The 11,082-nt window shown below is 39.9% G+C and overlaps 1 protein-coding gene across 1 annotated transcript; it reads left to right on the top strand.

Annotated features, from left to right (window-relative positions):
- The first annotated feature begins 1,276 nt into the window (after window positions 1-1,276).
- Window positions 1,277-4,933, top strand: npm3 (nucleophosmin/nucleoplasmin, 3). The gene is made up of 5 exons (XM_078273592.1): window positions 1,277-1,463; window positions 1,641-1,726; window positions 1,908-2,027; window positions 2,115-2,208; window positions 4,232-4,933. The coding sequence occupies exons 1-5, from the start codon at window positions 1,388-1,390 to the stop codon at window positions 4,354-4,356; spliced, it is 501 nt and encodes a 166-aa protein (XP_078129718.1). The 5' UTR covers window positions 1,277-1,387; the 3' UTR covers window positions 4,357-4,933.
- Window positions 4,934-11,082: the final 6,149 nt, after the last annotated feature.

Below are 11,082 nucleotides of genomic sequence, written 5' to 3'. Positions count from 1 at the left end.
TGTTTTTGTTTATCTAGTTTTAATTAACAGCTCAGGTATATTAGGAGCATGGAATCAGGGCTTAAAGGTGCTGTATACCTGAAGATCCAGGACTTAGCCAAAAAATGTAGCATCGACAACTTCTCAGTCCCTCCCCCCTTTCCGCTAAAGCCCAAAACGGTCTCCTAAGCCCCTCCCCCCACCAAGGGAGAATGAATGCGTGTGCATGAGCAGTGATTGACATATGTTGGTGCATCTGAACAGGGAGTGGTGGATTTTTGCAAATCGCACTACAGGCTGTAGGTGGTGCCAGAGGAGCTGGATTTTTTTTTGACATTACCTGCTTCATGTAGTTCTACTGGAACATAGGGTCAGTTACAGCAAATATGACAGAAAGTTATGGCGCTTTTCCATTACGTGCTACCTGCTCGACTCACCTCGACTCTACTCGCCTTTTTTGGTTTTTCATTACGAAAAAAAAAAGTCCCTGGTACCTGCTAACAGGTACTTTTTTTAGTACCATCTCAGTCGAGGTTCCAAGCGAGCTGAGCCGATACCAAAAGGTGACGTGAATGCGACAGAGGGGGGTGTCCGAACAAACCCGCCATTTTTAAATAGTTTAGCCAGCTGTGTTTATTTTTGCTGCCTCCAGCTTCATTTGAAACAAAATGTGTCTTCTGGCTGTGGCAACAACAACACATCTTCGACATTCTGTGTGTGTGTCGCGTTATGTCACGGCAGTTTACTGCGGCGCCGCTATGACGACCAGCCACGCTGAGGCGGTACTAAAATCTGCAATGGAAAACGGACGCACAGTGAGGCGAGTAGAGTTGAGGCGAGTCGAGCAGGTACCATGTAATGGAAAAACGCCATTAGTTTTATAAGTCTTACCTACTGCACCTTTAAAGTTCTCCAGTTTTACATTTATAAAATACATAATTCAATACATACAGTACACATTTCTTCCAGGGCAGCATTTCAGGCTCACAAATGGTTTCTTGCTTTAACCCCTGTGGAATGTATTGGTCAAATACATCCATTATATTTTTTCCACTATAATTATTGTACACATAAACAGAGGTTCAAACAGATACATAGACAGTGTTCACTCTATTTCAACATTCATCTTAAGTTCCTTATTTAGAAAGTTGGCTACATCAATTCGATATTCTTGTATAATACCATAGACTGTATATAGATGTATAATACACGGTCTTATAATACATCCACGATAATACATCTATGATTGGTCTGGAGGAGAGAGAAAACAACAACGTCAGTGAGCAACTGGCGCATAGTGATGACGCGTGCAGGCATGCTCGAAGTTTGCGACGCGCTTGTTATTTTTCGTGGAGGCTTCATTCGACTTTAGTGTTAACAGCAAACCCAAATCTAGTGTTTTGACAAAATGTCTTGCCACGACGATGAATGCTCGGATGATCACGGACTAGCTGGTCAATCGAAGTTGGAGAGCTTCCTGTTTAGTAAGAACCATTTAAATACAGTTTTATCAGCTCTGTTGGCTCACACGTGGGTCTCATCTTTGATGTTCCGACAGTGAAGAACCTGCTATGATATTTCTATATTTCAGCTAGTGCACTAACTTACACGAAATCCAAAAACTGTCCCTAAAATCATCGTGGTTTTGACGTGTCTTCCAGGCTGCGAGCTATCCTCTAAAGTGCCTTTCTACACTTTCCAAGGCGACGAAGAGGAGGACCTGGAGCACTTCCTTGAACTCAGAACAGTATGTACAATTGCAACTTGAGTTTGTATAATCACATTCACTGGATGCAAAGCTTACAGGAAAGTGTGTAATCCAAGGCTGTTGAACCATAGTTTTGTCTTCAACTCGGCTAAAAACATACTTTGATCTGGCTGCCAACAGTTTGTATAAATGTCAACTGAATTATTATTTTTTTTGGTAGGTTTGTCTGGGAGAGGGTGCCAAGGAGGAGAGTAATGTGGTGGAGGTAACGGCCATGAACCACCAAGGAAAGACTATTTCAGTGCCCATCGCCAACCTTCACATCAGCTGTCTTCCTATGGTACAGTACAGTGATCTCTGTCTTCAAGCAGGTTGATGTACCGCACATGGTAGAGATGTATCTCAACTTTGACCTTTTTCTCCTCAGGTGAGTCTGGGAGAGTTTGAGCTGAAAGCGCCAGTGACCATCCGGCTCAAGGCTGGGACAGGACCAGTTACTGTCAGCGGGTTACACCTCATAGGTAACACTTCACCTTCCCAGTGCTTTAACTGTTTTTAACGTTTAGCATGATAAGGAAAAATACCACATTTGTTCTGATGGGTCTGATCTGCGATGGGCACACACTGGAGAAACATCTAACAGTACAACGTTGAAATGTTTAGATCACATTAAAAATCACACTTTTATCAATGGTCAAAGTCAGGATTTTTTGAAAAATTAGGAGAAACGATTGTTTATTAAATGTCGTCCATATGAAATATTTTTTTGTGTCTATTATGCGTGTCATATTCAACTTGTTACGAGTTCATAGATACCAAATACTTGGCTGTGCTCCTTTTTAGTTTGTGAGATCCAGCCATTTTCTTATACTATATTTAGTTTTTGGGCACATGGTGGGAGTAGTTTTTCCTAAAATATAATGAACTAGAAGGGCGCTCTCCCCCAATGCTTGCTCTATCTCACAATGTTAATGCATTGTGAATTTTCATGAAAAGTTAAATACATCTTTAAAAAAAAAAAAGGCAATAAAATGGCTAATTTCTTTGTAATTAAAAAAAAAAAAGACCTTTGACACTTTTTATATGTATTTCAATTAAGTGTTAAATATATATTGTAAGTTATTAAATGTATGTATCAATACTGCAGGGATTAACTTTTGTTCTTCTAGTGGTTATGAGTGTGTGCAGCTGCATATTACTAACTGTGCAGGAAGTTAAAAGGGCAGATTAAATAAAGTCACCTTTCTGACCTTATTAAATATATTGGTTTACCAAATTTGCTTCACTATCACTGGGCGGCTAATATTCAGAAAAGCATATACTAGCTTCATGCTCCAAAGCTGTCGTGGTGTGAAATAGAAAATGAGTCATGCATTCTGGCATCCCTTCCCGCCTTGGTTACTTCGCGTCTCCCTCTGTCTACTTCACCCTATACCTCTGACCCATTTTGTTATCAATACTTTACGAATTTGGTCACAATTTCGAAAAACCACCTCGGTTTAAGAGCATTCTCTCATCTGGCTCCTATCTGTGATAATCATCTTTTTGTTCCGCCTAGATTAGACAACACCTTTTCCCTGTGGAATAGACTTGCCCTCTCCAAATTGAAGGTGTATTCTTTACCTTTAGTCATCTCTCTCAAAAATTCAACCTCCCCGGCTCAAGTCGTTTCCGATATTTCCAGAGCCGACACTTTATGCAAAGTCTAGATTCAATCTTCCCCAATGCACCTCAACCTACTGCTATGGACGGCATCTTCCAAATTCCCTTCAATTTAAAAGGCTTCATTGCGAGAATCTATTCCAACATATCATCTCTCAGAGACACCTCTCTCAATAGAATTGAAGGGAAATGGGAGGAGGAGCTTGGGGATGTAATACCTGAGGAATCCTGGACTGATGCTCTGAAGAGAGTTAATGGAACTACTTCATGTGCTAGGTTAGGTGTAATTCAGTTTAAAGTCTTGCACCGTACCCACCTCTCCAAGTTTAGGCTGGCCAGAATTTATCCTGAGGCGGATGAGAATTGTAGCAGATGTCATGTCGCGGGGTCAAAAGACCTCTTCTATTCTACCTGGAACCCAGCAATGTCTTTCATAAACAAACTTAAAACCCTCCCTGATAATTCATGAATCCACAAGTAATAGATCCTGAGGGGTGACGCATGATGTTGCACAGCAAGCACGGCCGCCTCATTTATTTTCAAGCTTTACTTTCAAATTAGCTGCTTCCACCCTCTTTTCTTTTTGTTTAATTCTTCATACCTGTTGAATGATACCTTCACCTATTAATATCATAACCTTTATCTATTTATCTACTTACTTAATCTCCTTAGATTGGGATGCACTGGATGTTGTGGGGCGGGGTGGGTGTGGGATTTTATTTGTTTGTGTTCTGTGAAAAATCCAAAAGTATTGTCCTTCTATATAACTGTCTTTCTGTACCTTGTTCTCAATAAAAAAAGATAGTTGGAAAAAAAAAAAATTAAATATATCAGTATTCAGTTTAAAACAGTGATTTAACTTTGTCCACTGTTCCTGTGCAGCCTCCCAGGTTGAAGAGTCAGACTTTTCTGATGACGAAGACGACGACGACGATGATGATGATGATGACGAGGAGGAGGAAGAGATCACCCCCATTAAACCAGCAAAGAAGAAGCAAAAGCAGTAGGCGGAGAAGTCACTGATAGGTTTTTGGAATGGCCCAACTTAGAAATATATATATATATATATATATATATATTTTACCGGACAGACACATTTTCCAAAGTTACTACTTCTTCCACACAGCCAAGTGAATGCTCAACTTAGCTGAACACGCTGTTGGAGGAAGTGACATCATGACGGGCTTTGACTTCTCACCTCTCCACCCGTCAGTTTCTCACTGCGAGTTCTTAGTCTCAGCAGTGTATTTAACTGCGGTTACAACATTCAATTATAGAAGAACTGTTTTTGCTACTAAATGCGACCCAGTGTTTTATACTGTACTGTATATGAGACAGGTACCACTGACAGATGTATTGCACCAGTAGTGGAAATGTCTTTTACTGTGTGTGTGTGTGTGTGTGTGTGTGTGTGTGTGTTTTTCAATCACATGACTTGCATACATACAGTTTATTAAATGTTGTCGGTGCACACAAGTATCTTCATTTCCAGTTGTTTGTAGTTCCAAAAATGCTGTTTTTTTCTATGTGATATGTCAATCATAAATGTGAAGATTTTGTACTTCTGGTGAATGCATCAAAACACTTTTTGTTTGTGTTTTCATTTAGCTATTACATACAAATTATACAGTTTATGTATCTACATAGTTAAGTTTAGTGCCTTTTTTGAAATACGCAGTAAGTACGTTGTATTTTAGTCAATTTGAATACGTTTATAACCACGGCACTTTTTTTTAAAGCCTCTGAAAATTGTTTAATTTCAATGTACACCACTTTCACATTAACTATCCATGATTAAAATGGCAAAAAAAAATACATTTCAGAAAAAAGACTCTTCAAGACTTCAGACTTTCAATGTGTCTGGTTTCATCCAGTTTGATTGACCGTGGCCTGCCATTATAAGCAAACGACCCAGACAATAAATACAGAAATCTAAGGGAAATAACAGAAATGGTCTAATTAAAGTAAAGCTGAATTCAGTGGGTCTACAGTCTCCAAAGATGAACAAGCAATGTAACTACAAAACAGAGAGCTAGACAAATAAATAAATGCAAATATTTGACCAGAAGGCACCATTTCCTAAGTTGACTGTTACTGTGTAGAATTATTGGCCAAGCTGACAGTAAAGCACCAACAAAGGACAGCTCATTGGAGTGGCTGAATGATGACAGTAAATAGTGTGATATTAGTTAAAGCTTTATGAAGGCAGATGTGGTTGTATCAGGTTGCAGTCTGCATCCTCAACTAATGCGTACACATCACGATCCCATCTGCACTGTACAAACATCCTCACGTGTAAACATAGTCTTTGCAAGGCAGCTGTAAACAGCAAATCACTGTATTGTATTGTACAACAGGTTTATTGCAGATTCATTAGAGCCCCTGGCTGAAGTAGATGTACTGCACTTTATCTTCATTCATACTGACACTAACTGAAATGCATTGGAGCTCCTTAACTCTGATTGCAGTTTGGACACAGACATAGAGACAGAAAATTACAAAGACAGATCTTCCTCATCACATGCGTTTACTCCACATTTAAAAGTGGTTCTTAGCTGTACTTTACTGTATAATAAAGGATTTATCTGGAAGATAACTGTCAACTGCAAAAAGCCAATAAACCACAGTCCAGTTAAAAGTTTTGCCCATCTGTCACAGTTATCATTTCTGTGAGAAGAGCAAGCGGGCTGCAGGCGCCACGAAGATAAGACTGGAGGAAGAGATACAGGGAAATCAGAAAAATGAGCCGTATTGTGGAGTAAAAAAGTGCAATATTTCCCTGAGATGGAGTAGCAGTATGAAGTTGCATAAAATGGAAATACTCAAGTACAAGTACCTCGAATTTGTACTTAAGTACAGTACTTGAGTAAAGTGAAATCACAGCTCTCCTGTCTCTGCATGATGATGAGCAGCATGTCTGTGGCACAGTGGGACAGTAGGAGAGGGAAAAGTTGAGGGAGAAACTGCTAAACAAGCCACACCACTGAGCAGCAGATGTCCATTAGCCAAGTGTTGTCCCAACAAATAAGTCATGCCATTTGCGGCCATGGTAACATGAGAAATGACCACCTGTGTGATGTCCTTGATGGCAGTATTCTGCTAACAAGGAGACAGGATTAAGGAAGAGGAGGAGGAGGAGGGTAGGGATGCTTTAATCAGAGGAAGCTTAAATAGATGATTTAGCATTATTAGGGTAAGGTGGGGAGCGAAGGGAAGCAACAAGATGAGTAACCCTCATGTCACCTTGGCTCGGAGCAGGTGCTGCTGCTTCTTATTTTCTGACTCATAAACCACGTCCAACTCGGCGTACGCTGAGTGGGAGTTTTGTGAACATTTATACCACTTTTATTGGGTATAAGGGTTTTATGGTGCAGCGTCTGTGTGGTGCGTTACATCCTTAACCTTCGATGTAGAAGTTAAAGCTGCATCCAGAGCAGGGCTTGTGTCTGTAGCATAGGCAGCAACAATCTGCTGGTTAACACGGTGAAGCATGTTGAAAGAAATGTTAATGAAATGAGACATCACTGCCAGATCAAATGTCTTGTGGGAAGAGTTCCCCCTAATCGTCAAACTTGAACTTACCTTCATGTCAAACTCCACTGACATTTGGGGGACAGTGTTAGCAGTTTTCTTTTTGCTGACACTCGTTTCCTTGAGTCCTTTTTTTAATATATGCACTAGAAACATAGCTTTACTTGTCTATTCTTTGAATTATGTGCTCCTGTGTCACATAGTTCATCTGTTCTTCCATATTTTTTATGTTAAACCTGAAATTATTAATTTAATTATACAGTTTAACTGTCCAAATGACAGCGAGGACATGAGCTTTTTACAGCTCCAAATGACAGCGAGGACATGAGCTTTTTACAGCTCCAAATGAGCGGAAAATGTCACAACTCTCCAAACAGCTTGTGAAATATAATACAAGTCTATCCATCAACCATATGGTGAGAATGGGTGCAGACAAATTAAAAAAAAAATTATCTGGAAAAAGGTTGGCCTCATTAATGTTCAGTACATTAAGAGAGGGCTTAGAACTGCTGATCTGTGGAAATATTATAGATCAGCATACAGTAGCCTACATGGATTACTGATTTTTAATACAAATGGTTGATGATTGGAAAGTACCATGAAGTACAGTGAAAGCAATTAATTAATTAACAAAATAATCCAATTTCATCTTTGCCAGAAGTAGTTTCATCATCATAAATATTGCTGATGTTGAGTCACTAATTTTTTAAGCCACTCTCATCAAATAACAGAAAAGCTGTTGGCATGTGATGAGAAATAAGATGATGCAGCATTGCGGTTGGCATAGTTAACAAAGGTGATGAAAGACTGGTTCACCCAAACCAGAACGCCACAGGTACTGTCCTGAAGAATAGCAGTATTTATTACGGTAAAAAAACACAGTGGATTTCAATCCTCGACCCTGCTGAGTTTGGAGGTTGTGTATTCAATAGTTCACCAGTGGAAGAAAGAGTCATGGATTACCAACCGCCAATAAAAAGAAAAGCAGAAGAAGAAGAAGAAGAAGACTCATGGTTTCTCAGTGTAGAACAGCTGCTCTTCAGTGTTATACTGCCTGCTCTAAACACACACACACACACACACACACACACACACATAAACATGATATCATTAACAGCATATCACAGTTCCAAACATTTCCTCTTCATGCCGACTGAGTGAATCCATCCAGATATGTGCCATGGTTGCCAGGGGCCTGTCGTCTGTCCACCTGCAGCTGTCTGCCTGTCTTGTGATCTGGGCCAGGTTGGCATAAGGCAGTAGGACAGTTCAACACTAGTAAACATACTCTGATAGAGAGCCTCAATGTCAAGGCCACTATAGGGAGAACTATGTAACAAATAGACATACAGATGGAGTATTTCTTACTAATGTATGTGACATGTAGTGTGTAAAAACATTAGCATATGTAAAGAAAAAAGCATGCGTATGTTGTAGGCTTCATTTAGTTCATTCAAGTGTTAATCCACATTCAAATGTTGGAATGAAGATGATTTTGGAAAGTAGCATTACTGTCAATGTTGCTACATTGAACCCAAGAGACAGTTAACAGGGGATTTTTAGCGTTTCTTTTACTTTTAAAAAGTGTCACTTCAAAGTATGTATGTTCATCTGAGAAGTCGTTTGTTTCCTAAATATCTGGCAGAAACAACTTCCTGTTTGCTCGCTCGTCATTGACACATCATCATGACCAGACCATAAGATCTCTCACACACACAAAAAATAAATAAATAAATAAAATCCTCAATTGTCCAGCAAAATGTTCATATATGTTATGGACAAAAGTTCATAAAATGAAGTCTATAATAATAATTTCTACTACAGCCTTTTAGAGAAAAAAAATGTTGTGGAATAAAAGTATGCAGCTGCAATAATAATAATCATAATCATAATGTTAAGTGTAGTAAGTACTTCAGTAAAGATATTTTATTAGTTTCCACCTCTGACACTTGCATGTGTCACTCCAGTGTGGTCCAAAGTTACTATGGCAACATCTGAGGCACACCACTGTATTCTCACACAATAACTGCATACAGCTGTTCTCTACAGAGGGAGTCTAAAACGCCTACCATATTCATATATACAAACTGGTACAGTTACCCTGCACACACCCTTCCTGTCTTTGCTTATTTCACTCATATTATATACATGTACATTGTTTTATTGTTGCCTGTTTCCCTTCAGCTGAAACTCGACAGAAGACTGGTTAATATTACAATGATATCCACAGGCAGAAATAGACCTGGAGATCAATAAACATTGGCCATGAATCTTTTTCTTTGATGTTTTTGCACTGTGTGTGTGTGTGTGTGTGTGTGTGTGTGTGTGTGTGTGTGTGTGTGTGTGTGTGTACACTGTTATCCTGGATTGGAGTTTTGGCACTGATTTCAAAGGCCTTATCAGATGAAGGTTAGCATTCTGCATGGTTGATGAATAGCCACTCTGTATGCATTATGCTGTACATGTCCATGTTCCTGTCAGTGTTACTGGAAGGACTGCTGAGAATCTGTGTGCCCAGACTAATAGCACTAATGGCCACTTGTTTATTCCACATACTATGATAATTAAGGCTGCCATGTCAGCCACTTCTCACATCCACCCCTGAACCGACAGGACGGTTATGCAAGCCGCAAGTTGTGCAAATGTATTGGGACTATGTCAATATTATTTATCAAAGGCCTGAGTTACAGAGGAAAACCCCACCCTCAGCTGCTATATATCAGTCTGTGATGTTCAGTAGATTCCAGGAGTTATTCTTTGATGAAGTGTTTATCAGCGCAAAAATGGTAAATCTACAAAGCCCATTCTAAGGGACTGACACCAACATTTTTAAGATATCTGCCTCAAGCAGAAGTGGATCTGTGGCTGCGATGTGAATGTTACAGAGCTATTATTGACCTCTCAGGATGCAAACATCTGTTACAGTATCAACATTTTAGCAAACGCAAATATACCCTGAGAATATAATAAATTCTGGGCAAGAAAATGTCCAAGTAGATCTAGCCATTGACTAAAGTACACAAACAACAGCTGCACAACAGCTGACAGTTCCCCATGCATTGAAAACACACACACACTCTCTCTACAGGCTCATGTCCTGTTGCAGGCAGGGGCGTGTTGTACTCATACACATACAGCTCCAACACACCTGCCACAACAGAGCACAGCTGTCAAGTACATCACCCTTTACCCTATATGTAACCTCACTGTGCAACACACACACACAAGAATCGACTCACACTAAGCCTGTACACAAGCTGGCACAAACCAAACGCACAAAGCTGCACACCTTTTTTTTTAAGTTTGTGCTAATACAAATGTTGGTAAATTACTATGTAATCATCTATAGTAGGCATTCCAAATATTGTTCAAACTAAAATAAGACAGAATTCAAGTCATGTTTAACATTTAAATCCCTAATTTTTGATGATTTTACAGTTTAAAATGGCAACGTTGATATAAACATGCAGATACCGATGAAATGATATGGATTAAATTAATGGTATGGCCTCCTTCAGGATATCTACTCTATGTTTTATTAATAACACAGAAGGAACGGTGCTCAAGGGGAATGCTAATAGGCTTACAAACACACACACACACACACACACACACACACACACACACACACACAGTCAGAATCATGCCACACTGTAACTAAACCTCAGCTCCTCCTTCTCCTACTCTGCCTTATGTGTTCACTGCTAAAAGGGGCCGGGTTCTTTGGTAAGGATATCAGAAATTTAAGAAATGTATTCACTCTCTTGAATAAAAAAAACAGACTGGACAAGAGAAAAGGAGAACGAAATAGGAAGACAGAACATTTTATAACCTATAAATAAGTGATGTGCCTCACTTGCTCTGTATCCCCCCCCCCTGTATTTCCCCCCTCTCTAACTATTCCTCCCTTTCTCTTCTCCTCCCTCTAAGCCGTCCACCCCGCCCCTCAGCTCCCTCCCTCTATCTCACGGTCTAGCTCGGAAGGGGGGGGTCGGAAGGGGGTGATGAAAGGAGTATGAGTGACAGATAAGTAGATGACTATGCTGTCCCAGCTCTCATTAAAACTCTGTGCTTATATCATCTGCCGCTCAAATCCTCCTCCTCCTATGTGTCAAGCCCCAGAAAATGATACCTCGAGAGAGTCGGGAGATGAAGAGAGAGAGCTGAGGGGAGGGAGGTGCTGCTCATCAGTTATTCCTGTT

Source organism: Sander vitreus, chromosome 17 (assembly GCF_031162955.1).
Source record: "Sander vitreus isolate 19-12246 chromosome 17, sanVit1, whole genome shotgun sequence".
In the NCBI taxonomy this organism is placed as follows: Eukaryota; Metazoa; Chordata; class Actinopteri; order Perciformes; family Percidae; genus Sander; species Sander vitreus.
Note: the sequence above shows the minus strand (reverse complement) of the source record. Positions and strands in the feature narration are given on the sequence as shown.